At 34.6% G+C, this 15,392-nt stretch overlaps 2 protein-coding genes across 3 annotated transcripts; both read left to right on the forward strand.

Moving 5' to 3' along the window:
• Positions 1–2,151: 2,151 nt before the first annotated feature.
• LOC149911237 (uncharacterized) lies at positions 2,152–3,350 on the forward strand. The gene is made up of 3 exons (XM_090113048.1): positions 2,152–2,630; positions 2,714–2,847; positions 3,172–3,350. Exons 1-3 carry the CDS (start codon positions 2,456–2,458, stop codon positions 3,265–3,267), a joined length of 405 nt encoding a protein of 134 aa, XP_089969174.1. The 5' UTR covers positions 2,152–2,455; the 3' UTR covers positions 3,268–3,350.
• Positions 3,351–11,181: 7,831 nt separating this feature from the next.
• On the forward strand, positions 11,182–14,861 carry LOC149911238 (uncharacterized). 2 transcript variants are annotated; one of them, XR_016457814.1, is made up of 3 exons: positions 11,182–12,272; positions 12,423–12,593; positions 14,360–14,861. XR_016457814.1 is itself a non-coding variant. In XM_090113188.1 (2 exons), the coding sequence occupies exon 1, from the start codon at positions 11,248–11,250 to the stop codon at positions 12,256–12,258; it is 1,011 nt and encodes a 336-aa protein (XP_089969314.1). In that variant the 5' UTR covers positions 11,182–11,247; the 3' UTR covers positions 12,259–12,272; positions 14,360–14,861. The 2 variants fall into 2 exon arrangements, 1 of the variants encoding a protein (XP_089969314.1); XM_090113188.1 differs by lacking the exon at positions 12,423–12,593.
• The last annotated feature ends 531 nt before the right edge of the window (positions 14,862–15,392 follow it).

Consider the following 15,392-nt stretch of genomic DNA (forward strand, 5'->3'; position numbering starts at 1 on the left):
TAGCGCAGTGACGAAGAAAAAAGATATAATAAATACATTGAGATATACATATATGGAGACGACACCGCCTACATCACATGTTCCGCTCAACATACGTCATGCGGCGTATGTTGTGCGGTTTTTTTTTATGGTTTTAAAGTGAAACGCATCAAATATGCCTTCGTGTGTGTTACGATATTGCACAAATAATACGGAAATGTGCAAAGGAATAACTTTCATCGGTAAGAACCTAACTAGATAATAATTTTTAAAACTTAGTTAGAGCAAAAAAATGGCGCACAGATTTTGTTCGTGGTGTCTCCTCCATACGTATAGTAATATTATCTCATCATCATCATCATTGGCCTTTACGTCTATCACAGACGATTTATGGTGTGTTGCCTGAGCAATGTTTCTGGTGTCCAAATAATCCAATGCGGGATCGACACACTTTTCCGCAGGTCGGACAGGGGAAGTTTGCAGAAGCCGATTCAGAGTCGTCTTGATGGCGTTTCCTCCTTCTGTCTGCGAGTACTCTGAACCAAGACTCATCACAGGATCTGCAACCCTCGGAAACAAGTTTGCGCCATTCTGATCGATTAGTAGCGAGCTTCTCCCAATTATTATGATTAATCTTGAAAGAAGCCATGTCTCGTTTCACACAGTCCTTAAAGCGGAGTAAAGGTCCTGCATAGTTCCCGTTCCCGTGGGATTTCCGGGATTGCATCATTTTCCCGGGGTAAAAAGTAGCCTATGTCCTTTCTCGGGTATCAAAATATCTCCATACCAAATTTCATAAAAATTGGTTCAGTAGCTTAGGCGTGATTGAGTAAAAGACAGACAGAGTTACTTTCGCATTTACGATATTAGTATGGATATAACGTGAATTTGCATTATGGAGGACAGTTATAACAAGGAAATTTTTGTTATTAGCTGTATTTTATCAGAAGAGGAAGAGAGAAACAAGAGAAAAAAAGACGTGTGGCACTCGGGGACTACCGCGGTAAAGCTATTGCATAGCATACCTTCAAGCCACACCTCCGTGTCCTTCGGAGTGGGCAGTGTGAGGTTTTTTCGTTACGGAATTTCTCGAATCGGTCCCCATGCTCAAGGCACGCGATAGAAGCTATGCAATAGCTTAAAAATGAAAGATGTGGGTTCATAATATAAACTCAAAAAGATTAATGTTCGCAGAATTTCATACATTTTAATATCCTGATTTATTATTAACTTACCTCCATTGAGCTATTACATATTACTATGTACAGAGGACTTTGCCGCATTACTTGAATTATAAGTGCAATATCGCAACACACTCGAGGGCACATTTGATAAGTTTCTTGGTTTTTTGCTTTAAAACAAACAAAACATGAACGCGACCATCGCACTAAAGCGACTGAGTGCAGATAAGCCATATGGCTTATGTTGAGCTGAACATATTATGTGATGTAGGCGGTGTCGTCTCCATACGTATATCTCAATGCTTACCTCCATACGTTCTTATATTATTGAATTGATATAAAGCTATAGGTAAAAATAGGGTGAAAACTGAAAAGGTTATTTAAAAATATTACTTAAGACTTTAAAACCCGGTACGTAACCTTTTTTATTGCCTTCATAAGAGTACGTCAATACATAAAAGTTGTGTGGTTTTATGAACCACGGTAAAAGTGAAACTTAGGCACAAAATTATCGTATTTGTACGATAATGAATCCGAACGCTGCTTTATACCTACTCGCCGACCGTCACGCGACATGCGCTACACAGACCAAAAAGTTTGAGACGATGTAATAAAAGTATCACTTTAAAATTTTTTTTGATAGAACAATGAAGAACAGTTAACGAACAGTTGATAGAGCCAAAAAAAGTGCAAAAAATTGGTTGCCTGTAAAGTGTAAAGTCGGTATACGGGTGAAAGTTTTACGTGACAACGACTTTTTATGTCTGTCTCTCTCGCTTTTAGGCGGGCTAACCATGCCCGCGTGCCTCTCGCTCTCATTGTGACTTGTGAGCGCATAATCGTGAGCGGAGCGTCCTCGCAGTTTCTTGAAGTGTCACCCGGCAAACCAATATAAAAAACGTAGTCACGTCAAAAATTAATTTCCCCCCGCCAAACTTTTGAGAGCCACGTTGTTGCATGCATACACCTGTTTCACATAGAAATAATAAGTTTTTGGTTTGTAGTGTTTGTACTCTGTTGTTGTCATTTGTGATTTGTCTTGTCAAATGTCAACTGTCATAACAATGGACATGGACACTGATTGTGTTTTGAAAAATCAATACTGCACTTTGCAGCTCGAAAGGTCAAAGGATCATCGCTTAATACTGTTGAGTGTGAACTAGAGGAGTGTATATTTACAAAGCATACTGAAAATATTGTACCCCAGACTCATTACTGTGAAAATATCGTATAAACGGAGTGGCCGGCCCTAGGCCTGGTATTTTATTTAGAAACAAATCAAATTTGATCAAAACATGCCTGTGAGATCATTATCAGTGCGTCGATTTTTTATTTACTTTATAATTGTTTTATTTTTTCTTACTGTAATTTACATTTATTTAAATTACTTAAAAAATGATTATGAAGACGATTTATGGGAAAATGACCGGTGCATATCTGATCTGAACGCTTTGAAATATCAATTGGATGGTATGTAGTCGTGTATAAGTATATAAAATATAAAGAGCCTTTTATTAATAATATTTACAAACTTGCAAATATTTCTTTCACAGTTGTCACAGAATACAAGGATCGTTTAGATAAATTACTCACTGATACTCAGAAAAAATGTGACTATGAAAAGGAGAGGTTCAAGGAAATAATGGATAGTTGCCTTGCAATGAAACAGCAGACTTCAATCTGTCAGGTAAATGCATTGTCATCTTCTCTTATATATAAAAATGAATCGCAAAATGTGTTGGTAAGAGCATAACTCGAGAACTGCTGAACCGATTTCGATAATTCTTTTTTTATTATATTCCTTGAAGTATGAGGATGGTTCTTATGTAGAGAAAACGTAAACATGTACCACGGGCGAAGCCGGGGCGGACCGCTAGTTACCAATAACAATTTAGTTAAAATCTGTAACAGGCTGCGGATTATATTATGATACATATTACATAACATGAAATATTAATTAAACACATATATTATCATAATTTCATAATGTCATAATCTACCTGTCTTACAGAGTCAATTTGAAGACTTGCAAATTGAATGCAAAAAGGCGAAGGAACAAGCTGATAAATGTAAAAAGGAAATGGAAAAGTTGATGCCTGCAAGATAAATATGTTATTAGTTATAAGGATTCATTGTAAAATTTATTGTTATATACCTTTGTAAATAGTTAAGATTTTAAATAAATGATTTAAGCGGACACAAATATTTATTACTTTCTATCTGATTATTGTGAATGAATAAGTTAAAAATGCTTTAAGACTCCATAGTACCAGAGATTGGCACCATTTCCCTGCACTGCCCACATGTTAAGAGTATTTAACTAAGACAACTAAATAGCACACAATTATGAGAATTGCAATATGTATTTAGGTTGCAAGTGTAACAGCCCATGTTAAAAAATCTTGTATTTGAAACTATGGACTGAAGTTGATGGAAGTATAGAGTATAGTAAATATTATGTTTTGCTTAGAACATTAAAGAGAAAAAAATAAGTCAGTATGAAAATGAATATACTGACGACAAACTTGGGGACTTAAGGGTGAAAGTAACATATAAAATATGATATAATCAATTATACAAGTCCATTATATTACTTTCTAGGTGGTGTAATATAATTTCTAATTTCATAAGTCTTAAGCTGGTTAGTAGTTATTGAAAAGAAGTTGTTTCAAAGTAATGTTTTAATTTTTACACATGTTTATTTTTTATACATTTCTATTTTCTATACTACTTATAATATGTATTATGATAATATCATTATAATAACTTGTTCCACACACGGATATGAACACAAGAAAAATTTAATGGGTAAATTCGGCATACTTTCGCATATTTACATATAATAAAAGTAGGTAGGTTCACAGATGGGTGAAACTACAGTAGGATGAAACAATACCATAGCACCGAGCACAAAGGGTACATACAGATTGAGAATCCAGGGGAGATCTCATCCAGAAAAAGCTTTGATTGATTAGATAGTAGTTACCTAATAGGGAATGTAATAATAAAATTGCTATAATAGTTGAGCACCAGTAACGTCGAATTTTTGTAAAAAACTTTGTTTGGTTCTATCATATTGTACAACATTATTAGCTCAATCGAAAAGTGGAGTATAATAGACAGTGGGATTAGGGATATAGTGCAAGATATAGTGAAACTTGCAAGATGCTAATCGATAGCATTGTGAGCGCATGCGTTTTAGCATAGGTACTAAGATTTCGTAATATGGCAATATTTTGACCTAAATATGGGTAAACTCCTCAATTACTATCTGTGATTACTATTATTACCAAAAATATTTAAATCTTTTCTCATAAAATTTTAAATTAATTACCTTTATACTTTTTTTAAAAGAGACATCTAGTGCATTTCTTTAAAACTGCCAGCTGGTTTAGTACTTATGGAAAGGTGATGCAATGATGTCGATGGTGCTGCTTGTACTTTTTATCGTCATATTGTATTTGATAACTAGATGGCACTTTTAGCCCTGTTTCATTTACAAAACGGGTTATTATAGTTTCTCCTGTGTACCGCAAAGCTTTGGAACGATTTGCCTGCGGTATTCCCATTCAACTATGACATTGGAGCCTCCAAAAAAGAGCGTACCTATTTATTGAAATTGAAAGGCCGGCAAAATGCACAGCCAAAAAATCTTAGCTTATCTGAAATAAAAAGTGTTCCACGATAAAATTAAATCTGAAGTTAATAAATAATAATTGTATACGTAGTATATTATTATTAGTCTGTGATAATAAGTAAAAATGGAAATATTAAAAACTAGCTTTCCACCCGCAGCTTCGCTCGCGCAGTCAAAGAAAAACCCGCATAGTTCCCGTTCCCGTGGGATTTCCGGGATAAAACCTATCCTATGTCCCGGGGTAAAAAGTAGCCTATGTCTTTTCTCGGGTATCAAAATATCACTATACCAAATTTCATGCAAATTGGTTCAGTAGTTAAGGCGTGATTGAGTAACAGACAGACAGATAGAGTTACTTTCGCATTTATAATATTAATAATATAATTTAGTATGGATAATAAAAAACGTATATTACTATGCATAATAAAACGATAAAAAGCAGAAAAAACTTGGAATTAGCAGATACGTAAGTACCTACCTACCCTAATAACAGTAAGATAATGTTCAAATGACTAATGGAGTCTAGCTCAAACGAATTAAAAGTAGTTTATTGGTCTGAGTAGGTAGTCTAGTTAGAACTTATAAGATGATTCTAACTCTCTACATAGTACCTACAAGGAAATTGCAAAAAGCAAATCTTAAAAAAATTTCACACTATCTTATAATTGAAATGAAAGTATAGATTTTAATTTTATAATAGGTACCTGCTAAAAACGTACAGTAAGATATTGTTTTCAGGAATAAGACCCTTTGTGCACTCTTTATAGGAAGTACCTATCTGTGACTATATTTTTAAGTAGGTATTCAATATTCATTGAAGAAAAAAACCGTTTCTATTGATTCAAATTTTAAAGACATTTATTTATTCCTCAGTATTTGCTGTTTGGTGCATTCAAACTTTGAGGATCATGAAATTAGGCTGACTCCACAGAGTAAACTAATAAAAAAAAATACCTACGGCATATATGACATGTTTATGACCTATAAATATGTATCACAATAAAAAATTTATTAATTATTGATGATATCAGTTATATTCTTCTGTTTGGTCGTTTCTTTGCGAAATACTAGTTCTGTTTCGCATTTAGACTCGCTGTTCTTCAATGTGGCAATATTGTAATCACTGACTTCATCGCCAGTACTACCTACGCTCAAATCTAAAGACTAAAGATATGTCATGCAAACTATTATATCATTTTTCTCCTCCTCATCGAGTTCTTAGTCATTTAGGTTTTTAATCTGTCTATAGGATTCAAATAGGTTCCTAATTTTTATTAACACTGCAGCTAAAAGATAACATAAAATCGGCCAAGTGCGAGGCGGCCTCGCGCACTGCGGGCTCCGAACAAACATGTTTTTTATTTTATCAAATATTATCTAATTATATTATGCTTTTAATGTGAGTTTTTCATTATCTGTGCTGAGCTATAAGACTTTACTTTTCAGCAAATTTCAAGACTCTGTGTTCACGTGGATTTTGATTCCCTGTATCTGTTGATTGCGTTTTCTTATAAGGTAGGTAAGTATGTTTCTTTCATAGCTTATCAAGACATCATAGGCCTAGGCCATCATAGTATTCAATATAAATTTCATTCAAAAAACAAAAATATCGGTATCACTGTTCACGTATCACCCGTGTCTAAGGAAAATAGAAATTAATTTATGTTTATAAAGATTTAACCATTTCGGGATATTAATGATAAGTACAGGCATTATTTTTTCTTAATTTAGCAATGGGGCCACTTGGGCGACAATGTCTTTTTATCGTTTAAACTTGGGGAAAAAAGGCAAAGCATGAAATTGGATTTAACTCTGTTATAAAAAAAAATTGGTTGTCTGTAAAGTCGGTTTACTGGCAATAGTTGAACGTGACATCGTCCGATTGTGCTTCTTTGTCGCTCGTTCTGCGCTCTCGCTTGCACTTCAAGCCTTACATGGAACGCCTCAGAGCGAGGTAACGCCGCATGAGTCATGTTTTTTCGAGCGTGCAGCCGGCTCTGTGCCCCTTGAGATGATTATTAAACACTAGCTGCGCTTCGCGGTTTCACCCGCGTGGTTAGCTCCTGTTGGTCTAAGCGTAATACATAATATATAGCCTGTGCTATAGCCTTCCTCGATAAATGGGCTATCTAAAATAGAAAGAATTTTTCAAATCGGATCAGTAAGTAGTTCCTGAGATTCGTGCCTTCAAACAAGCAAACAAACAAACTCATCAGCTTTATAATATTAGTATAGATTTGATAGCGCGTTTTTGCGAGTCTAGCTGTACCTGTTACAAAAACATTTTGAAAAAATCCTTCTTTTGGAGTCCTACAAGACAGCAGACACAGAAGTCTGAACCGCACTATGTGCTCTACCCTCAGTTACCATATTATTTATTTATTACACCACACCCTATATAATGTACATAGGTACATCTTTAAATAGTTTTGATATATGTATTTATATTAGAAGATTCATAAACATTGTAATGGAAATTAATATACAGTTACAATTGAAAAAGTGGTCGTCACCTACCAAGAGGAATTAACGTTATCGTGTGTGACTGGTCGGACCTTTTCTTTCATCTCCTTATAATCCACAGCAAAAGATTTTTTTAACGGAAGTGCACTAATTCTGCTGTCTTCAGATTAGTGTTCTTACGTTCAAAACAAACAGGACCTTTTTTTCTTAGCAAGATTCAAGATTTGTCGCGCTCACATTGGCTTGAGTCAACATTGTGAATGTTACAACTTCCGATCATTGATAGATCAATGTACAGTTAGTTTTATGTTAATGTTTTATTTTATAGTGCAAAATCATGAATGTTAACATTACAATACATTGTATTAATTAATGCTGTTAAGTGATTCGTCGTTCGTATTTTATTAAATTCGATTGTTTCGTGCAAGCCCATGCGGTTCTTTTTTTAACGCCGAGATTCGATTTTATTTCTATAAAATAACATAACGGTCTTACATAACATATGCATTCCTATAAAAAAATACTATTTAATTCAACAAGATGACAAAACACGTTCTATTAATAATGAACAACATATAAAATAAAAAGCTTTACGCAAATGAACTATTATAATATAAAAAAAAAACCCAATTCATTGAGAAAGAAGAAATTTACGAAGTCAGAAAAAATTTAAAAGATAAAAAAGGAGAATGGGCAAATTGGGCCTGAAACTTGGGCTAAGACCAATACACACGAAATATTGATTTTGTGATAGATCATTAAGTACACATAACTAACGAAAAAAATAAAATAAAAAAATAAATCAACCGGGTTCTTGTACAGTCAAGGCAAAAAGTTTTATTTATTTGGCTATTATTTTGCGCACAATAACGGTGTTTTTAATTCGAGTGAAGTAAATATAAATCTAAATGTCACTGAAGTGACTGATAGACCGGACTCTCAGTGGAGTTTCGTTTGCAAAAATCGCGGACCTAAATCTGACTTCTGATATATAGTGTATAGATCCCAGACATCCTATAGACAGATGTTGCCAACCAGTTTTGTGGTCCCCCTGCCCGCACCCCGGTAATTAAATATGGCATACAAAGAAAAAAATAAAAATTTCCAAAACATGCCGTGTGGGGTATCAAATGAAAGAGCTTATTGAGTAGATCACGAATATATAGCATACTATAACATTTCTTACACTTTCTCTAAGATTTTTTAGAAAATTTACGAAAATGGTCCATTTTTGAGTTAACTTTAAACCACTATAGATTGAAAACTCATGAATATATTTTTTAAATTATTATTTTAAATAATTAACAATAGTCCATTGTTTACGATTCAATATTTCGTACAGTGAAATAGTTGCATGGGGGAGTGGGGGGAGCATTCAAAGATGGCGAGTATATTTTCAAGTTCATATAGTATATAGTTATTTTCATCAAATCCACCACATAGCTCACTTATATTATATTACGAACTATTGAATCATAAACAATGGACTGTTGTTAATTATTTAAAATAATAATTTAATACTTAAATAACAGATGAGGGTATATTTTACTAATCCCGGATTAATATGTAGCTTTAAGTTTTAGTTGAGTTACAGTAGATCGTACGCTTATGTAGAACCATTTATGTAGTGCATTTAATCTAGGTAGGTATGGTAGAGGCTTTCTCTTCGGCACGCAGACGATGCTACGAGCCTACGGTCTACGAGAGAACGATAAGAAATAATTTATAGGTATTTTATACATAAAAAAAACATGCAGACGTAAAAACAAATCGCATACCGCAAACAGACGAGAATATCTTTCATATAGGTAAGTAAATAACTAGTAAGTAACTATTTGTGTATAAAATTCTGATAGGTCATATTTTAATTTTTTTGCTAAAAATAGCACTAAAAATGTAGACTCGTCGAATATTTGCTAAACTTTTTAGCTAGATAAATTATGAATATATAGGTAGGTAAGCAAGAATATATACTTAAGTTCATATTAAAAGTTAATACCTTCTAACTTGTATAATACCTGAGTATAAATTTTTCAGCAAAGTGTTCGTTATGAGCCCTCGAATCTTGTTATTTTAACTTCTTTAAAGTTGTAGATCTAAGAGTAGGGTAAACTCACCTAATTATGTGACTCACTTAATTCGGAGATACAACGTTTGGACTCTTTTACAGCGTTATAGGAGTAAAATCCAATACATTAAAATTAACCCTATGGTATGGTAATAAAGCTTCTTTTCGTGTACAAATTTTTGTTAAAATCGTGCGGGTGGGATAGTAACAATCACGGGATTTGTCACTGCGCCCGCCATGTTTGACGTTTCACCGGGAGCGTGCAACTGTGCTGTCATTATTTAATTAATTTTAAATAGAAAAGGTGAGTGTAAGTTCATGATACTTTGATAATTAATTGTTAAAAACATATTCTTGTTGATACCGATAAAGGTTTTAGTAATTTTTCATTTGTTTTTGCATAATACCTTATTTCCTGGGTTCAAAAAGTTAACGATTTTCAAGATTGCAACTCAAAACAGTGTCACCGAATTAACCAAGCAAATTTTTATTATTTTCAATTCGTGTATAAATAATTGTTTTTAGTACGTATACGTTAGTCGTTTAAGTCAGAAAATATTTATTTTTACTCAGGTTTAAACTTGGTTTAAAAGTAGGATCGCTTTCAAGCATTTTAAAAAAGTCCGTTATTTTTTTTATCACATAATTAAGTGAGTTATTTTTGTTATTTTAGACAGCATGGAGGAAGACAAAAATAAAAATAGAAAATATAATGAAACAACGCTGACATCCGCAATTCAAAATATTCTGCAGTCAAAAATGAGTCTACAGTACACTGTTCACACAAACAATTATAAAGTCCAATATTAATTTTTTATGGTTCCCCTCTTTTGATAATTTCTCATTGATAAATAAATACATAATTATTACTTTCAATATGTTTATATTTTTTATTAATTGTATTTTTTTTACTATTGTGTTAAAAAATAATAAATACTCACTTAATTCGGTTATAACAGAATTAGAGAAGTACTATCACCGAATTATGGTGATTGTCACAGAATTAGACAAGTCATCGCGGTTTGATTAAGCTCATTTTACGCTGAGTTAATTCATATGTGTTAAGATTACACTTGCTCCATTTGATAAATAGAAGATTGATTAATGTTCCTATTAAAAATAAAAATAAAATTTATAAAGTTTAACCTGTTTTTTTTTTCATATTCTGTTTTGTCACAGAATTAGATGAGTTGACCCTAGGTAGGTTTAACTTCATTTATTTAATAATCTCGCAAGTATAGGTTCCGTTTCAAATAATATGTTATCAATTAAAAATATTTGCCAAACTATCCGCTAATTATTATTAGGTATCTTGTAAAGCTTTCATTTCCAAAAAATAATTTAAATGCCTACGTATTCATTAATAAGAAATAATTTCAGTCCTTCAGACCCGTAGATAAGCTTTTTAGATAATATTATAGAATAAAATTTATAAACGTTGGTTCAAATTCATTTTTTTCACGACTGAATTTAATGTTTTTGTAGTTATACATTTATGCCCGAAAATAATTGACAATTGAGCGTAACAAAGGGTCCAAAAGGGCTAGAAACGAAGGGTAGCATTCAATGTGGTTAAAGCGAGCTTTATTGGCTCCGCCCCCAGCTATTTTCTGGGCGTGTCGGGCGCCGTATTATAATCCCAAGTTTAAACGAGCGAGAGAGATATATGATAACAACGAGTTCTAGAAGGGAACAAAAGCTGCGGCGTAGAGGGCGGAGCTTTTAGGATCTCTCTACAACAGCCGGTGTCGCCCACAGTCTCTCATTCGCCTCTCGTTTAGCGTCCGCTATGTAAACGGCTCTTGTTGTGAATCTAAACAAAATCAGTCAGTCTTCGTTTTGTTGCCGTAACAGTAACACGTCGAGGGGTTCGTGTTCGGATTTTGATAATGTTGTGGATGTGAACGTAATTTGCCAAAATGCACGCGTTGTTCGGTGAACAAAGCCCATATGCGTACCGCGGAGGCGCGACCGGCGGCTACTCCGCGGGTGTGACGCCTTACGCATATGAACAATATCGTTACGGTTACGGTGCTCCTTACCTGCACCCGCATCAGCAACACGTCGGGACACCTAAAGACATGGTCAAACCCCCATACTCATACATAGCTCTGATCGCTATGGCTATTCAAAATGCCCCTGATCGGCGGATCACTCTGAATGGAATATACCAATTTATAATGGAACGATTTCCATACTACAGAGAAAATAAGCAAGGTTGGCAAAATTCAATCCGACACAATCTGAGTCTCAATGAATGTTTCGTCAAAGTGGCGAGAGATGATAAAAAGCCTGGTAAAGGTAGTTATTGGACTTTGGATCCTGATTCTTACAACATGTTCGATAACGGATCATACTTGCGGCGGCGGCGTCGTTTTAAGAAAAAGGACGCTCTAAAGGAGAAAGAGGAAGCGCTAAAGCGACAGCAACAGCTTCAGCAAGCACAGGAAGCCCTTGCGGCACAAGAGGCGCTCAGTGCGGCAGATGCCCTCGGTCAGCAAAGGGATATTAAACCCGACGTTAAACCGCGAATTTTTGAATGTAGACCTAAACGTGAACCTGGCGCAGATTGTGCACGATTTGAGAAGCCTAACGACGCGCTCGATGAGTTCAGCGAACCTCGGTTGCCTCCTTCCGCTGTGTACTGTTCACCGCAACCCTACTCACTAGCTGCAGAAGAATTTCGAGCAGCTACTTCAGGGTGGTACGCAGCCCCCGAGCCGCCTGCTGAACAGCTTCCGCCAGCTTTCAGAGATCTCTTCGAACCACCGAGCTGTCAACTAGCGGGTTTCCGAAGCGGTTCGCCGGTGCCTGACGCTTATCGCGCCTCTCCACCTCCGCACCACCACTACCGTACACCCGCTCCATCGTACTACCACCACCAGGCCTGCGTCGCAGCTGCTCCCGCACCCGCTCACAAGTCCTACTGAGATTTCGCCCTCAGGTGAGAACCTTATTACTTTATTAGCTATTTGCGAATTTTTAATGTCCAGTGCAGGCGTCGCGAATCTAGCAGTGCGAGTTGTGTTTGTAGTCGACCCCTGCGGCTGAGGGGTGGATGTTGGAGCACTTCGTGACGTGGTTGTGGTTGCAGGAGGCCGGCATCATACGGCGCCGAACGGATTTAGCCGCACGCGTCAGTTCCAACGGATAAATATAGCGCGGTGGCCGGAGATGCCGTAGAGGCAAGCGGCGGCGCGTCGATAACCACTGTTTACAGATCGGCGGCCGACCCTGCCGCCTCCCGCTCCGTTCACATCCATAGGTATGTTCAGTTTTAACACGTGTTTGAAATCCGTAACAATGAATGCTGATGATACTGTGTGAGTATGGGAAGCCTGTGTGTGAGGTTGAACTTCTTGTGTGATCTAACGCTCGTAATTTACAAGAGCCGCCGCGGACGGTTGTTTTGATTAGCGCTGGACATACATTATCCAAAGAACGTGAAGTATAATTCGTTTGGGATTACTTTAAGTATCACTGCTCTGATTTATTTTACACTAAATATGCCATAGTACTATAAAACTAACACCTATAGCCAAATTAATTTGACTGTCAAATGTAGTGAATTCCTTATTTTTTATTGATTTATCTTGCAATATGCGTCAAAGATCAATTAATGAGAATTTAATGCCAGTAAAAGATTTTCAATCTTTATCACTTTTAACTTTGCAAACTTAGGTCGTTTTTATAAAGTATTTAGCCTGCATTGCAAAGACAATTGAAGTTTTTGTAATGGCGCACGAATGAATTTGACCATCTGGTGTCCAAGTGCGCTTGTGTTTAAACAAAATGTTTACAAAAGAATCTGACTAAGACAAAATTTTAACAAAAATCACGAAACCGACTGCTGTGAGCATCGAATATAATGCGATAATTTAATATAAAATTTACAAGCAAATACATTTTAAAGTGTGCACATAAATAAATTTGGCCAGAACAGTTTATTACAGTGTAGACTAGGGACTATTACTTCAATGCATCAAACACTTCAGGGAGCATTAAATAACTCGTAAAACTTTACGCGAGAGAAGATTTATAAAACACACAAAAATATTCTTATACACTTGTTTGATACTCGAATTATAAAAGTGGGATATCAAGCTTTTGTTTAATGGCATAAAACAATCTCTCGCTTTAGTGGTTTGTTCTGTGCTATAATAAAATTTGTGGCTCGTAAAATCGAGGGTACTTACATACTCTATCTTATACCTTGTTACAATTGAAACAAGCTGTTATGTCGTAATTTATCTACAGACACTAGAGTTCAGGTATTTTTTTATCACTTTCAGTGGGTATTATTAAATTTATATTGGTACTTATTTCCCAATTACCATTCAGAGTATGTTAATAATAATATGTGTCGTGAAATCATTAAGCGATTTATTGTTTTTAAAATAAAAGGTAGGTAATTGCAAAATCTTGTTCTGCAGTTGTAATATGATATTGTGAATGTCTCAATGGAGCTTCACATTTGAATTTTACTAGTCAATACCGAAAGTTTAAGTGTTCAGAGTACGGAGAGCTTACCTTCAAGTATTCAGCCCACGGTTAAAAACAAGATTCGATTACATCAACAACATAAATGAGTTTAAGTGCACACATTTTACAAAATTAGTAGACATTTAGTACTAATAAATTATAAGAATTTTTAATTATTAGTAATATTATAATAAGTACTACTGTTTATAAGAATATTTATGGAAGGGCAATAAATAAAAATATCCGTATTTTTATAAATTTTAGAATTTAAAGTTGATAAAAGAGCTCTTCCACGTTACGAGATAGAGACAACTTTTACAGGAGACTAATCAACTATTGCTGGCTTTCCATCTTGCATCTATCAATAGATTATTAAAATTATTGTTATCTAAATTAACAAAGAAACAATTCAATTAAAAAAATTACATGCAAAGTTTTACGAACACTGAAATAATTAGGCAGTCATAGTCATAATCATTTTATACTAATAATTTTACCTAGCTCTAAGATTTAATTTTAAAGAGACGTATCATATTTTATTTGTTTTAGGTAATAACGGTGGACACAGCGGGAGGTTTACAACGAAGAGAAATATTTCACAATGCCTATTGAAAAATATGCAATCGAGTGAAAATGAACGATATATTGTTTAGATTCGATCGACTAAGCTTCGTTTAAGGAATCCTTTTACGAAGCTTATAATTAGTGCCAGAAGACATATTAATTTGTATATCTGTTGATGAGGTGAATTTTAGATAAATTTGAATTATAAACGAAATAAATTGTTTTAAATTTATGCGAGGTAGTTGTGCGTTTTTGAATTATATCTTGTATGACTCTACATGTAGCGATTGTGACGTTCGAAATTTAGATAATTGTAAATGTATATATAAAAACTATTATATTCTTAAATTTAAGATAGCAGTTGTAGTTATAAAATAGTTTAATTACTTTTTCTAGTCTTTTCGGTTGGATGTATGTAATATAGTATGAATCTCTTCGGGTACTTCTTTTAGTGTACAGAGTTCCTTTTAATATAATTACTTGAAACTTAAACAACTTATACAGTTTTCGAATGTTGTTCAATATTTGTATAGTAACGAAACATATTTATATAGTTTCAGTGCATGATAGTATTTATATTCGTAAACCAGAAGTATTATATGAGCATTTAAACCATTACCGTGTATTAATAAATTATAGATATTAAATATTATTATAGGACATTATTACACAAATCGACCTAGTCCCACAGTAAGCTCAATTAAGGCTTGTGTTGTGGGTACTAGGCGACGATAAATATAATATTTTAATAAATACATATATAGATAATAACACCCAGACCCAAGAACAAATAATTGAGTTCATCACACAAATATTTGCCCTGACCGGGGATCGAACCCGGGACCGTCGGCTCAGTAGGCAGTTACTTTACCACTGCGCCAACTGCGTCGTCGAAATGTTTCAGTGAAGACTATTTGTTGGGTAAGAAAGCATTTAGTTTACATTCTTGCTAAAGGCTCATTCTTTAGATGTGTCCAAAATTAATAAGTTCAAATTACAGTACCTATTTTCCATCTCT

Source organism: Colias eurytheme, chromosome 1, assembly GCF_061535395.1.
Source record: "Colias eurytheme isolate Ceu_HAF_F1 chromosome 1, ilColEury1 Martin Lab GWU primary, whole genome shotgun sequence".
Taxonomy (NCBI): domain Eukaryota; kingdom Metazoa; phylum Arthropoda; class Insecta; order Lepidoptera; family Pieridae; genus Colias; species Colias eurytheme.